The sequence below is a fragment of the Neoarius graeffei genome, chromosome 24 (genome assembly GCF_027579695.1).
Source record: "Neoarius graeffei isolate fNeoGra1 chromosome 24, fNeoGra1.pri, whole genome shotgun sequence".
Taxonomy (NCBI): Eukaryota; Metazoa; Chordata; class Actinopteri; order Siluriformes; family Ariidae; genus Neoarius; species Neoarius graeffei.
This window is the reverse complement of record NC_083592.1, coordinates 261,238-277,903: the sequence shown is the minus strand read 5'-3', so window position 1 is coordinate 277,903 and position 16,666 is coordinate 261,238. Positions and strand designations below refer to the sequence as shown.

At 40.7% G+C, this 16,666-nt stretch overlaps 1 protein-coding gene across 9 annotated transcripts in view; it reads left to right on the top strand.

Moving 5' to 3' along the window:
- Positions 1-16,385, top strand: part of LOC132872667 (zinc finger protein 883-like) — a 76,344-nt gene extending 59,959 nt beyond the window's left edge. For all 9 annotated transcript variants that reach the window (XM_060907634.1, XM_060907635.1, XM_060907629.1 and 6 more), the window contains 3 exons: positions 7,798-7,865; positions 8,033-8,208; positions 14,214-16,385. In XM_060907634.1, the coding sequence (XP_060763617.1) occupies positions 7,798-7,865; positions 8,033-8,208; positions 14,214-15,937 (1,968 nt within the window). In that variant the 3' untranslated portion in view covers positions 15,938-16,385. The remainder of the gene's footprint in view (positions 1-7,797; positions 7,866-8,032; positions 8,209-14,213) is intronic.
- The last annotated feature ends 281 nt before the right edge of the window (positions 16,386-16,666 follow it).

The following is a 16,666-nucleotide window of genomic DNA, read 5'->3' as shown; positions in this document are numbered from 1 at the left end:
ACTCCACATACTGAAACTGATGAAAATAAGTCAGAGCGCCTGCAAAGGCCATCACGACTTTTAATATTTATCCTTTTGTTTATTGGAAATGTTGAGCTTAACCCCGGGCCTGACCCAAATGCTTTATTGATATTTTTACTGCATTTATGGACTTTTTACCCATATGCAAACTGTTACAGGTTTTTTCCTGCTATATCACAACCATTTAGGCTGTATTCACCCTCCGGAGTTCATTTAGCACAAACCTTTTCTCACCCCCTTCCGATTGTTGAAACATCTGAAATATCTCTTCACCCCAAAATCCAACCTTTTCCTTTTCCCTCTCTTCCTACCCGCTGAAACTTCTCCCCGCTATTCCAAAACGAAAATAATTAATTCACATAAAAGCAGTTCGTTCAAGAAAAATTCCAATTGATTTACACCAACTTGGTGGTATTACTGGCTTTTTAAAGTCTGTCATTTAAACACCCGTAGCCTTGCTTCTAAATTAGATGAACTTAAAATCCTTCTTACGCAGTCGAAAGCACACATAATGGCAATTACAGAATCCTGGTTAACTCCTACTATTCCGGATTCCTATCTTGCCATTGAAAATTATCAACTATATCGTAAAGACCGCACTAGTAAGACCGGCGGGGGAGTGGCCTTTTATGTAACTCAGAAATATGTACACTCAATATCAAAAATCGAAACTGATACTGAGACATTACAACTGGTAGTACATTTTACACCACAGCAAGCAGTTACAATTATCGTCACTTACAAGCCTCCTAATGTCAGTGCAAATGACTATCTATTTCATTTTACTGATATAGTTAAATCTGTTACAACAAAGGAGCTTGTTATCTTGGGAGATATCAATCTTGACTGGAATATGGATTCATCAAAACATTTGAAAGGCACTGCAATAAAACTTGGTCTGTATCAACTTATTAAGGATCCAACAAGAATTAGCAATACACGCAGTTCAATTTTGGATCTTATTCTTACAAATCAGCCCTCAAAATATGCAATGTCTGGCGTAATAGACACCCCTATTTCAGATCATTTTCTTATCTATGCAATTAGGAAAACTTTAAAATCCCCTAAATCTCATGCCCCTTTTTCTGCACCAAAAATACCAACCTCAAAGAGAACTCAATTTAATGACTAATTTAATGCTGTAAATTGGAATGATGAATTGTCTCTGGAAAATCCAGAACAAATCCTAGCACAATTCCACACTAAATTTCAATCAATACAAGATAAATATACTACTGTCAACAAGGTTCGACCTAGACAAATTAAATTACCCTGGATAAATACTGAACTAGCCAAACTTCTTAAGCAGAAGGCCTCTCTCATTAAAATGTATAGGATAACTTGAACATCTGAGAGCAAAAATAATTTTATACAAATAAGAAATAAATGCACTGTCGAACTACGAAAGGCTAAATCGGTCTATTTTCAGCAACAAATTATACAATCTGCCTCAAATCCAAAGACTCTATGGCAGACTCTTAAAGGTTATTACTGGTGAGAGTAAAAAGAAAAAGAACCCTAATATACAGATATCCCTACAGGGTACTCTCATTTCAGACTCAGAAAAGATTGCAAGTGCTTTTAAAAATTTTTTCCTGACTTCTGTCAAGGAACTGGCAACAAATTTTGCCCCTCCTCTTTATCATCTGTTTTTCCTCCAACATCGGATCAGTTCTCTTTTTCTGAGATCTCTCAAAACCAGGTGATAAACCTACTACACTCATTAAATTCTCATGCCCATGATATTTATGGTCTAACTAACTCCTTTTTAAAGAGTCATGCTCAAAGCCTAATACCTCTTTTCCAGCATCTAATTAACCTCTGCATTAGGCTCTCCATCTTCCCCTCTGATTGGAAAATAGCACAAATTACTCCCATTTTCAAATCTGATGACCCCACTCTTGTTTCAAACTACAGACCAATAGCAATACTTCCTGCTATGTCCAAGCTGCTTGAAAAAGCCCTATATAATTAGTTAAGCTCCTATCTTGAAACAGGCAACTGGCTTAGTGATTGTCAATATGGATTTCGTGCCAATCGGTCAACTACATTGGCTTTACTGTTCTTCACTGAACAAATACGTGACTCTCTTAACAAAGGCCATATCACTGGAGCTATTTTTATTTATTTTCGTAAAGCTTTTGATACTGTGAATCATGAAATTTTACTAAAAAAAACCCTTCTCTCTTTTCATTTGTCTTCTGCTGTAATCGAAATGTTTTCATCCTACTTGAAAAACAGGTCACAAGCTGTTAAAATTCATTGTGTAACATCTCAACCTTCAGCTTGTGATATGGGTGTGCCACAAGGGAGTATTCTTGGACCACTGCTTTTTCTTTTATATATATAAATGACTTACCTCAAATATGTAATTATTCAAAATGCCTACTGTACGCCGATGATAGTTATGTTTCTCTCTGACTCAAATCCTGAGGTCATAAATACCAAATTATCATCTGACCTTTGGCTCTTACATAACTGGTTGGGGAGGAACCATCTAACTGTTAATGTAAAGAAAAGTGAATGCATGCACTTCCACACCTCCTAGAAAAAGGTTATCTTTTACTGCTTCCATCACCTTTGCAAACCAAGATCTGGTCATCACAAAGACCTACAAATATCTTGGTGTGTTACTTGACTCACACCTTACTTATCGTGACCACATCTCTAAACTAACAAATAAGCTTAACCAGAAATTATATGTATATAACAAGATAAGGCCATATTTATCATCTTCTGTTTCTGAAACCTATTTACATGCAATTTTGTTTTCAACAATTTCTTATGGTCTTTCAATGTCACTTACCACTAAGGAAATTACTGCACCAATTGCACGTTTTATCGTATGCTTAAGATCCACAGTAATTTACCTAAGTGGTCTCATCACTGCATTGCACTCACACATACCAATGCCCTGACTTTTGAGAATTTCATTAACAGTTATGCCATTGCTCTTTATTTTCAGATATTAAATAGCACGTCACCTACATTTACTGCACTTCTCCCAGTACACAATGTGAGACAAGTGCCCTGTACCAGATCAGTTTCACAAGCACTTATACCAGTTCCTTCTTTTAGAAATAGTTATGGTCAGAGGTCCTTTTTTTTTTTTTTTTTTTTTTAAAACACTTTTACCAAAGTTTGGAATGTCATTCCTTATCATATTAGAGTATTACAATCTATTGCAGCCTTCAAAAAGGCATACAGATTGCATCTCTATAACAGTTATACCTGTACTCATTCATTGTTGCATGTAACAGTCTATGTAATGTATGTAATGTCTATTGTTGTCCAAGTTATTTGTGTTTAGTTCATGCGAGTGTGAATGGTTGTCTGTGTCAGCCCTGTGATGACCTGGCGACTTGTCCAGAGTGTACCCCGCCTTTCGCCCGTAGTCAGCTGGGATAGGCTCCAGCTTGCCTGAGACCCTGTAGAACAGGATAAAGCGGCTAGAGATAATGAGATGAGTTCATGTTAATGTCCTGCTTTTGTTATGACTGTTTTGTGTTCTGCAGAACAGGAACCTGCTGTAAACCAGTTTGTTAAACTGAGTCAGGCCCGTCTTAACTGTAACTGCACTGTTACTTTTAATACTTTCCTGTATAATAAATGAAATGAAACTGTACCCTACTACGAGTAAAAATTAGCTTTCACGTGAAAAAGTTTGGGGCCCAATAGATGACACTTCCATTGGTTGAGAAACACCGTCTTAGAGGACACATTATTAATTACATAGGCTCAAAGTAAAAAAAAATGTGAGGAGAGAGTACCACTGGAGAATAAAATAAGGACTCTTCAAGAAAAGGTGTATGAGAGAAGCAACCCACAAATGGAAAATTATTTACTGGTCTTAAGAGCAGAGTATAAAACATTTATCTGCTTTCTGAGCTGCTGCTAGCCTTTTCAGACTAAAACATTTTATGAACAGTGTGATAAATCTGGTAAGTTATTAGCATAACTTACCAGATTAATGAGAGATCATCTCATCTCATTATCTCTAGCTGCTTTATCCTGTTCTACAGGGTCGCAGGCAAGCTGGAGCCTATCCCAGCTAACTACGGGCGAAAGGTGGGGTACGCCCTGGACAAGTCGCCAGGTCATCACAGGGCTGACACATATGGCCCTTTTCCACTACCCTTTTTCAGCTCGCTTCAGCTCACTTCAGCCCGACACGGCTCGCGTTTCGACTACCAAAAACCAGCACGACTCGGCTCGCTTCAGCCCTGCTTAGCCCCTAAAACTCGCACCGTTTTGGAGTGGGGCTGAAGCGAGCCAAAGCGAGCCGAGTGAGTCTGGGGGCGTGAGCAGACACTCCCCTGTGCACTGATTGGTGAGGAGGAGTGTCCTCACACGCCCACACACGCTCCGCGAGCGCGCTGGAATCTGTAAACACCGTAAACCCGGAAGAAGAATTACGAATTGCGAGAATTTCTGAAGCCTTATGTGCCTCGCCTCATCTATACGCTCTTGCCAGTATCTGTCCCCGTTGTCGGTGACAACAAGCCACAGCACCAAGACCAGCAACACTAACGACTCCATGTCCTCCATGTTTATTGTTTACTATTCGGGTCGTGAGACTACTGCTTAAAAGCTCACTGTCACTGTTTGCGCTGCTTAACGACATCACCTGCTGTCCACCCACTTTCGCTAACTCCACCCAATGTGTCCACCCACTTCCAGCCAGCACGGTTCAGTGTGGTTGTAGTCGAAATGCAAGTCCAACAGCCCCACTCAGCTCGACTCAGCACGGCACGGCTCAGCCCAACTCAGCCGCGTTTGTAGTGGAAAAGCGGCAATAGACACAGACAACCATTCACACTCACATTCACACCTACGCTCAATTTAGAGTCACCAGTTAACCTAACCTGCATGTCTTTGGACTGTGGGGGAAACCGGAGCACCCGGAGGAAACCCACGTGGACACGGGGAGAACATGCAAACTTCACACAGAAAGGCCCTCGCCGGCCACGGGGCTCGGACCCGGACCTTCTTGCTGTGAGGCGACGGCGCTAACCACTACACCACCGTGCCGCCCATAGCAGATCAGACAATTAGAAACCAAAGCACTAATTACAAATACTATAAAAGAAATGTTTTGGTGGATCCCACAGAAATTAATGAAGCCTTTTAGAAATTACGACAAAGAATTATATAGCTCAAAAAATGAACGTGATTTGCGAGACACAATTTTTTAGACAAATGAGACATACCAGGGGCAGATCCAGGAAAATGGGAACAGAGGGACGTCGATCCAGGGGCCACCAGAGGCCGCCGGAAACTCTGCAGTTTTTAAATGACCGGAGATGCATTTTGATCTGTCAGAGACATGTTGTAAATTAAATCTCTTAAAGAAACTTTCAAAACCATTTTATTAGACACTGAAAATGATGGGAAGCTATGGTGGTGTAGTGGTTAACATTGCCGCCTTGCAGCAAGAAGGTTCTGGGTTTAAGCCCAGTGGGCGACAGGGGCCTTTCTGTGTGGAGTTTGCATGTTCTCCCCGTGTTTGTGTGGGTTTCCTCCAGGTGCTCTGGTTTCCCTCACAATCCAAAGACATGCAGTAGGTTAACATTGGGGCGGCCTTGGGCTGAAGTGCCCTTGAGCAAGGCCCCTAACTGCTCCCTGGGCTCTGTAGTATAGCTGCCCACAGCTGTGTGCGCACGTGCTCATTGCTCATATATATATATGTGTGTGTGTGTGTGTGTGTTCACTGGTTCAGATGGGTTAAATGCAGAGGATTAAATTTCACTGTGTGCTTAAGTATGTGCTTGAGTGTATGTGTGACACACAAAGGCTTATTGGCTTTTTCTATTATCAGAGTTGCAGGTATATGTGTAGAACATAATTACAATGGATATATGGTAGTATTTATGAAAGTTGCATTGTCATATAATGCATTACCACATGACACACTACAGTGTAGTACACTGACCACAAAACACCTTATATCAATAAATTTATTACTGTTTTAGTAACTGCAATCTGAGCTCCTGCTCAGGACATTCAATGTACAGTGGTGCTTGAAAGTTTGTGAACCCTTTAGAATTTTCTATATTTCTGCATAAATATGACCTAAAACATCATCAGATTTCCACACAAGTCCTAAAAGTAGATAAAGAGAACCCAGTTAAACAAATGAAACAAAAATATTATACTTGGTCATTTATTTATTGAGGAAAATGATCCAGTATTACATATCTGTGAGTGGCAAAAGTATGTGAACCTCTAGGATTAGCAGTTAATTTGAAGGTGAAATTAGAGTCAGGTGTTTTCAATCAATGGGATGACAATCAGGTGTGAGTGGGCACCGTTTTATTTAAAGAACAGGGATCTATCAAAGTCTGATCTTCACAATACGTTTGTGGAAGTGTATCATGGCACGAACAAGAGAGATTTCCGAGGACCTCAGAAAAAAGCGTTGTTGATACTCATCAGGCTGGAAAAAGTTTCAAAACCATCTCTAAAAAGTTTAGACTCCACCTATCCACAGTCAGACAGATTGTGTACAAATGGAAGAAATTCAAGACCATTGTTACCCTCCCCAGGAGTGGTCGACCAACAAAGATCACTCCAAGAGCAAGGCGTGTAATAGTCAGCAAGGTCACAACGGATCCCAGGGTGACTTCTAAGCAACTGAAGGCCTCTCTCACATTGGCTCATGTTCATGAGTCCACCATCAGGAGAACACTGAACAACAATGGTGTGCATGGCAGGGTTGCAAGGAGAAAGCCACTGCTCTCCAGAAAGAATGTTGCTGCTCGTCTGCAGTTTGCTAAAGATCATGTGGACAAGCCAGAGGGCTCTTGAAAAAATGTTTTGTGGACGGATGAGACCAAAATAGAACTTTTTGGTTTAAATGAGAAGTGTTATGTTTGGAGAAAGGAAAACCCTACATTCCAGCATAAGAACCTTATCACATCTGTGAAACATGGTGGTGGTAGTATCATGGTTTGGGCCTGTTTTACTCGTCTCTCACAGACCAATCCAGCTGCTGTCGTAAAAATCAAAGTGAGGCTCCGCCCCCAAAATGGCACATGTACATACACGGTATAGTGAGTACAGGGAGACCTTATTAATGAATACGAGCATCTGGCAAAACCATTCCTGCAATAGTTCCTCTTCAAACTACAGGGTACATTCTACAAGTACCATGCAACTGTCTGAGAAAATTCTGACAAAAATTGAGTTCCACTGATTAAATCTTGACAAAAATAAAATAAAAAAAAGCTAAAATGAACCTACAATTTTCAGTACACAACTAAGACCAAAACTAAATTTGCAGTTCTTTAAATTCAAAACTAACACTGCTATACTGAACTAAACCAACATTACTCCCAAACATGGCAAATAAATATTACTTGTACAAATCCAAAATATTTTATATAAAACCCATTTAGTGACCGAACTGACTTTGAAGTTGTGCATTTTTGTAGCTGTCTGTTTTTAGAGACCAAAACACAAGGGACAGATATTTATCAGAGAGGTCTGATTCACAGTACAGCTTTGCCATGTCAAAGATATAAAGCCTTTCATGAGAAACCTTTCCTTTGTCTAAATTCTGATAAAAGCCTTGCCTGCATTTTCCTATAGTTACTAAATTCATCTTGGAGTATGTCGGCTGCTTTGTGAATCTAAAGATAGTCAAGAGCCTTTAATTCAGCCTTCATGAGGCTTAAGATAATACTGGCATGAGTCATTGTTCTCCTTTCTGTACACCTCATTTAAAGGCGTAGATTGATTTAGTGAAGAAAATGTAAATGTGGGATTTTTCTACAGGTATACAGGCGCATGCAGTGTGAAGAATACATCGATGCCAAAAGAGAAATGCATGTAAATTGGATGAGGTGAGGAATACACCGGCTGTTGGGTCGCTTTCATGATTTGATTTTATAGCTCCTCATTTGTTGGAAGTACTTTATCTTCATATCATTGATATCTCTGCCATGCTTTCTCCAAGTCTGTAACTGATCTGATTTTTATCATTTTTTGGAATGTTGTCTCACTTTTTTAGGTATGTGAATTGTGCCTGTAATGATGAACAGAATCTTGTGGCATTTCAATATCGAGGGGGAATTTTGTATCGTTGCTGTCGACCCATTAACCCAGGACAGGAGCTCTTGGTGTGGTATGAAGAGGAGAATGCCAAAGAACTCAGTCCTGCACCTACAGGAACAACCAGACAGCAAGGTGTTAGTTTTGTCTAAAGGGTTATAGAGGTTATTTTCTGCATCATCTAGTGACACATTTCTGAGTAACAGTGTTTCTGGGATGAAAGCTGTTGTACAATGGCGTCTACAGTAACCAGAGCACTCCCACAGAGAACTCATTTTGGCCAGTTCCACCAACCCGGTAGGTCTTCTCTATCATATCACAGTGACCAACCAGAGAGGGTGAAGTCTATCAGCTTCCTCCAAGACATTTGAAGTCAGTCCACTGCATCTCTTGCGAGTCCTCTGTAAAGTCTGGCTGTTCTCCATAAGAGTGCTAATTAATCTACATTTCTCACAGATATTCCTGGGTATGACTTTAAACTGCAACCAGTGGTGAGTCTCAGGTCCGGGAGGACTTGAGTATTGCATGGATTAAAGTTTTCCGTCAACTGGGAGCGCTAAAGGTCAATAATGAGAGCGATGCAGATCCGAGGGAAAAAAAAAGGGTGGTAGGCCCATAGGTCTGACACCGATGTGATTTAGAACTTCACCAAGCTGCTGTGATTGCCTGTTGTTGAACCTTTTCTTGTGCTATGTTTGAGTATATGTAAAGGAATAAGTAGTTGTGCTAGATAGGCCTAAATAAATAAATACAGCCTCCGCTACTGTCTAGTTCCAGGGAGGCTCAGCGTAGGCCACTGATGAAACTATTTGGCTGTCCGACTACTGGGCAACTAGGTTACTTGTCTACTACTAATAGTAGTAGTAATAATGATATTTGCCTATTGAAAGGTGATCAGGTGAAAAGTTGAAGCCGCAGCAAGACCTTTGCTATTAAGCCCTTTGTAGGTTAAACAGGCTTCGGCAGACAACGTTCTGGAAAGGCTGTGTTTTTCTTTGGTTTGATTAGCCTACGATTTAATCTTTAAACATTATGGTTTCAGCAGTTCGCTCAAACATTGGAGGCTGCGGAGTCGGGCTGCAAGATTTCCCGACACTTGTTTAAGATGCCAAGCTTCATAGTAAGGAGAAAATAATTCCACAGTATTTAGTGCCTCGTCAGTCTCAAAAATTAATAGTGAAGGACCAACGCGAATTAAGTGCCAAAAAAACATCTCGTAGGCCTATATTTTACATTTTCAAAAAAGTCTGGAATTGGAAGTCGGTCAGTGGAGTGTAATGAAGTGTCTCATTCACTAAACACAAAAGGTCAGAAAACAGTGGAGAAAACAGCTATTGCTTAAATAGGCAACTAATGGTTTACATTAGTAATTTAATGTATGTGACAAATAAATTCATTGATTAAATAGATAAAGAAACGAATACTCCGAAGCTCAAAATTCAGGAAAGTGGCTCCGGTGTCGCAAGTGCACAAGAACAGTTATTTGAAAGTTAACCTGATGAATTTGCGCGTGCGATTTCATGAAGAACCGGGACAATTGGCATTCGGTGAAAGATTCACACCTATGACTCATTATATTCGCGCGCGCCCTCTCGCCCACTGTTGCTTCGGTTTCCCGATTTACACGAGTGTCTGAAGATGGAGTTTTCAGAAATCTCCACTCTGCCCAGTTTGCAAAAGTAGCTGTTTTCAGTGACTGAAACCTCCGTATAGGTGTGAATGAGAGGTGCAACCGAATAAATAAATATGCGTCTTTTTTATCCGGCTACATGTAGGCTATCACTGCGCAAAGCCTCTTATGTTGAAATGGTAGTAATATTTATTAAAATAATAGTAGGCTAATTTCCACATTAATCGGTAAAATGGCACAAGGGATGTGATGGGGGGATGGCCGTTTTATAAGGGGAATGATTTGAGATTTTTATTTCAGAAGGGGGATGCCTCCCCCCACATCCCCCCCCTCAACTCGAATACTGCGTATAAGGCCACCGGACATAGGCCCTTCGATTTCCATCACTAGAGCGCGTCAAATTACTTTCGGTTTTGCCAGCATGGACATGCTTCTTTTAAATGAAAGCACAGATGTGTCAGACATCGACAAAACGGTAAAGAATAAGTGGAGATGGGCTTGGCTAAATGAAATGGGCGATAATGGCAAGCCATTTAGTTCATGGTGCAAAAAGATGAAAATGGCAGGTGTGTGCTTTTGTGTAGTTTGCCATAAAAGTCTATGGAAGCAATGGCAAAAAACTAGATGCCTTTGGCTTCACTGCGAAGAAGCAGAAAAAGTGAACTTTCACTTTACTTTTCTTGCAAGTTCTTTCTGTTCCACTCTTTTGAAAGCATGGTTCAAGTTCGACTGCACTTGCACTTTTCTCTTAACCACTGTTGTGCATTACTAAAGTATTGTTGAAATAAATTTGCACTTTGTGCTGAAAACTTGATGTTTCATCATTTATAGCCAGTAATGACAATGGTAAAGTCTTGCCTTAGCTTTAGTCATTGTTAAAATTATGTAAATGTACTATACCGTAAGTAGGGGCCGAGGGGATAATGGACAACACAGCGTTTAAAATTTGACGCATCGCTGATGTGGTAGGGGCCAACGACATGGAGCTTTTTTTTCAGTCAGATGATTATTTTTTTTTGCTTTAATCCATGGTATTGGGGAAAGAGGAGCTACCCCTTAATCACCATTGCTCCCAGGTCCGCTCTGACTCAGAGTGGTAGCACCTGCCTGGGTTCCAGTTATGGGTTAAATAGTACGTCACCAGTAAGGTGCTGGCAGCAGGGCGCTTTTTGGTGCAATGTGGCAGATGAACCCAGCAGGGTCAATGGCACATCACCAGATGTCATGCAGAAGAGCCACTCAAATGGCCAACGGATGGCATCACTTGGCAAGTCAGTTGTCACTGCGGGACAACTTCCATACCCATCAGGTCTGTGGCACTTTTGTGCACCACTTGGCATCAGGTCTGGAGGTCCAGAGAGACAACACGATGGGGGCACGATATAATTTGTCTTACCTTACTGTGCAAGGCACTTTGCTCGGAAGGGAGAATAGTATACGAGAGCTTGTGAGGCCAAACATTCTGTGGTGGCTCGGCTGAGCCATTCATGCCACCGCTGTGGGCGACTCTGTCGCTGTGGTGCGTCTGCGTTTCTGCACGTCCTAAGGAAGCAGTCATCATCGCTAGCGATAGACAGCTGCTGCCGACGACATTTCTCACAAGTAAAACTAATACTGATGACAGAAGAATAGCTTAACATTTTCCACTCAACTTGCGGAATAAACTCGATGCTGGTTATTCTGAAATACTGTTGATTTGTATTTGTGTTTTGAGCCATTTCCTGATGAGGACCATGAAGAACATGGTGTCCTGTCTGTAACCAGAATTGTTGTTTGTAAAAGAAATGTAACAGCAGGTGAAAAATGAAGGGAAAAATTAAGGTTTATAACCAAAAAATGCACTGTCTCTTTTTGCAATCATTTGTGAATGAGATCACGAAACACTTGTGGATAAAATGGACACTTTTCTTTCTTTTGAACAGTCTGGTTACATTGGGCCTTTGTTAACATTTTATGAAGACTTGGAAAAGTTTTTATAATTAGATAGAACTCGACGCCAATGGTTTCAATGGGGATGCCTCCGCCTGGTAGACTACACGCCTTATCAAGTTGTGATTTGGGGATGGACATTTGACCTCATAGTAATCTTGACCTGTGACCTTTTAACCTCAAAATCTAGTCAGTTCATGTTTGTCCCAAAGCGCACAAATGGTGAAAGTTTGGTGAAATTCCTTTCATTTGCCTTGGAGATATTGCGTTCACAAGGTTTTCGGACAGACATTTGACCTCACAGTGAACTTGACCTTAGACCTTTTGATCTCAAAATCTAATAATTTCATCTTTGTCCCAAAGCGCACAAATGGTGAAAGTTTGGTGAAATTCCTTTCATTAGCCTTTGAGATATCGTGTTCACAAGGTTTCAGGACGGACGGACGGACGCACGGACAGACGGACAACCTGAAAACATAATGCCTCCTGCACCTTAAGGTGGCGGAGGCATAAAAATGTCAGATTTACAAAAGGCTGATTTGCTTTGTATTCACGTGCATGTTGATGACTGCAAGTCACCCATAAATTAGCAGGTGTGATGGGCACACCCCAACTTATTTGCATTTGGTGAAGCCTGCAAAACTAAAACGGAACAAAAAGGTCATGATGATCATGGGCACCAAGCGCAGCACACAGGAAAACAACCTTTTTTTTTTCCCAAGCAAGGAATGGAGGATAGTCACAAACTCATTGGTTTCTTTTAAATTTTAATGACACTTTGAATATTTGAAAATCATAACTCATCTCTAGGGTTACTTGTTTGAAACTAAATATATAGTAAACTACAAAATTATTGTGCCATTTTTATTCATCATGCACAATTTAACCAGAAGTAGCGTAAAATGCATGCCCTGTGAATCCCGAATGGCACAGCAGAAAAGTGTCCTCTCATCATCTGGAGATTGCCACTTTTGAATCCTGATGATGCCACAACCATCTGTGGTCGGAAGTTCAAGAGAGAAAAATTGGCTGGGCTCTCTGGGAGGGAGGGGTGACATGCTCTCTCTCCCCGGTCAACTACACTAGCGAGTCATGGGTGTCTGTGAGCTCATGCACGTTCATATGAAAGTGAGTGGATTGGGCTTTCCTCCAAATGTGTTATGCCGCCCCCTGACATTGTATGAGTAAAAGATGTCGTCAATTAGTGTTACTTGCCTCGGAGAAAGCACATGGTAGCCTTAGCCCTCCCTGGTTGGTTGCTGTTGTGTGATATGGGAGAACAGTGCAATGCGTGGGAATTGGCCATGGCTAAATTAAGGAGAAAATCGGGGGGAACCATGCCCTATCACAACAAACACACAATATAGGGGCTTGCTGTCAGACCTCCCCATATTACAGAAACGCACAAAGGGGGGAAAAAAACCCGGTATAATGCCTTCAGTGCAATACAAGTTAGTTGAACACTCACATGCAGTTTGTCTGAACCAAGCAAAGTTGTTAACTGACTAATACAGATGTCAGTCAAACCCATCAAGCATTAAATCAGTTAGAACACATTTGCTTTATTTCAGGAGCACGTGTGATGATGGTTATCAACCAATTTAACAAGTAATAACATTATTTTTAGTATTAAATTCAATAACTCCACAACACTCATGCCATACAAAAAGAATCCTTTTAATTATGTTTATTTTTAACTCCTTAAACTCTTGCAGCTCAAGAATTTCAACATGTTAACATCTGATGAATGAATAATTAAACACAATGGAGGTTTCGTTGCTTTATTACTACAAACCACACCGTGGCATTGTTTGAATACTGTAGTAAGGAAATTCATCTACTGCTGCAGACCTACTTGAATGCCATCTGAACTGCTGCACTATTTTTTATTTTTTTTTAAATACACCTGCATTTCTTTTTAATTAAATGACTTCCTATATTTCTTAATTTATGGATGTTTCCAATTATGGCATGCTTTCATCAATTACATTAATAAGAATCAAGTGGGTTTCACAAAATCCCGCAAAATTTAATTCCTTTGATATGTAATTGAAATAAGCGTTTTAAACTTGACAACCTAATCCGTATTTAAAATCCATATGAAAAAATACAAACTTTCTTGTGTAAATGCTACTAGAAACTATTTGCAAATAAATCTATTCATATCCAGTTTGATAAATAAGGCCCATTTGTTGTATCTTTCAGAACCTTGAATGCTAGGGCTGAGTTTCCTTCTCAATCCTGGATGAGATGTAAATAAGGCTAGGCTTGCCATTACCTAGACTTGACATTAGATCAAACAGAAACCAACAACTCCCCTTTGGTTGCTCAGACCCACGGGGCTATGGCCAATGCTGTGCATAGCTGTTGTTCCAGCACCTTATTGAATCTCCCAGTATTCCTAGCCTAGAAGTTGCTCTGTCTTAGTCCTCAAACTTTTCTTTTGTTTGGTTTCAGTCTTCATTCATGTAGAATCTTGAAAGTTTGAGGTTCAGTAAAAATGCTCCCTTACATTGAGTTAGTGTTGCTAGATTTTATAATTTTGTTGCATTTCATGTTCAATTTCCTTTCACTTCTCCAGAAGTAAAGAACGCTCTGCTGCAAGTCTTTTCCTGCTCCACATGTCCTCTTTCCTATGCATCTCAAATTTGCCCTGACAAACACATCCAGAGATGCCGTTATGAAGAGAATGTGAGACTACAGGAATCGGGAGAGATTCAAATCCCTTCTGAATGCTCCAGTAGTCAGGCAATATCGACTGATCCTCTCAGTTCTGACACTTCTCATGATGTACAGAAGAAAATTTACCACTGCTCAGACTGTGGAAAGAGTTTTGGTCATCAGAATGCCCTCAAAAGACACCAGTGCAGTCACACAGGAGAGAAGAAACATCACTGCTCACAGTGTGGGAAGAGTTTTACTCATCAGAGTCATCTCCAAAGACACCAGCGCATTCACACAGGAGAGAAGCCATATCACTGTTCTCAATGTGAGAAAAGTTTTACTGATCAGAGTGATCTCCAACGACACCAACGCATTCACACAGGAGAGAAGCCGTATCACTGCTCACAGTGTGGGAAAAGTTTTACTCGTCACAGTAATCTCCAAGTCCACCAGCGCATTCACACAGGAGAGAAGCCGTATCACTGCTTACAGTGTGGGAAAAGTTTTACTCGTCACAGTAATCTCCAAGTCCACCAGCGCATTCACACAGGAGAGAAACCTTATCACTGCTCACAGTGTGGGAAGAGTTTTACTCAACAGAGTGATCTCCAGAAACACCAGCGCATTCACACAGGAGAGAAGCCGTATCTTTGTTCACAGTGTGGAAACAGTTTTACTCATCAGAGTGCTCTTCAAGTCCACCAGCGTATTCATACAGGAAAGAAGCTGTATTGCTGCTCGCAATGTGGAAAAAGTTTTACTCGTCACAGTAATCTCCAAGTCCACCAACGCATTCACACAGGTGAGAAACCGTATCATTGTTCACTGTGTGGGAAGAGTTTTACTCATCAGAGTGATCTCCAAAAACACCAGCGCATTCATACAGGAGAGAAGCCGTATCACTGTTCACTGTGTGGGAAGAGTTTTACTCATCAGAGTGCTCTCCATCAACACCAGCGCATTCACACAGGAGAGAAGCCATATCACTGCTCACAGTGTGGGAAGAGTTTTCCCGACCGATGGAGTCTCCGCAAACATCAGCGCCTTCACACAGGAGAGAAGCCGTATCTTTGCTCACAGTGTGGGAAGAGTTTTACTGATCAGAGTAATCTCCAAAGACACCAGCGCGTTCACACAGGTGAGAAGCCGTATCACTGTTCACAGTGTGGGAAGAGTTTTACTAATCAGAGTGATCTCTTAAAACACCAGCGCATTCACACAGGTGAGAAACCGTATCACTGCTCACAGTGTGAGAAGAGTTTTACTAGTCAGAGTCATCTTCAAAGACACCAGCGCATTCACACAGGAGAGAAGCCATATAACTGTTCTCAGTGTGAGAAAAGTTTTACTCAACAGAGTGCTCTCCAACGACACCAACGCATTCATACAGGAGAGAAGCCGTATCACTGCTCACAGTGTGGAAAGAGTTTTACTCGTCACAGTAATCTCCAAGTCCACCGGCGCGTTCACACAGGAGAGAAACCGTATCACTGCTCACAGTGTGGGAAGAGTTTCACTCAACAAAGTCATCTCCAAGTCCATCAGCGCATTCACACAAGAGAGAAGCCGCATCACTGCTCACCGTGTGGAGAGACTTTTACTTGTTCAATTATGTTTCAGACCCACAAGTGTACTAACTGAGACATTGCATGATTTAAAGTTGACAAATTTAGTATAGTTATTACTGGGCTTGCTGAAAATTACCTGTACTTTTGAACTTTGTTCATATTATGACCGTTTTAAAATATGTAATCTTATAGTGATTAAAACAAGACACTGTTTTCTTTTGAGCGTAAGTAGTCATTAATTAGTCCTTGTTTACCACCATATGAGTAATGATTTAACTGAAGCACTATTATCAGTGTAGTACTGCAGTGTGAGACTAATTGTTAATGGAATTATTACTGGTCAGGAGTTTAATATGTTATGTTTAATAGAAATGTGGATCAAACCAAATGAGTATGTAGCATTTAAATGAAGCTAAGCCAGACAATTTGAGAATCAGAACGTCATGGGACCTACTCATAATGGTGATCACATTCTTGATCTAATACTTGCATTCCTATTAAATATAGAAAATATAGTCACACTTCCATAGTCTGAATCTGTCTCAGATCTTTCTCATCTTATTCAAAATGTCTTAGCAATAACATATGCACCTTGCCACACCATTGCATCAAAAGTACATTCACATCGACTACTGCACAAAGTTTTATAAATAGTCTCCCAGAGTGATCAACTTTTATTGGCTCATCGTCATCCCCCACAGAACTTGATTAGGTAACTGAATGCTGAGTCAACATTCTGCTACACTTTAGATAATGTAGCTCCATTGAAAAGAAAATAATTCAAGAGAAAAACTAGCACCCT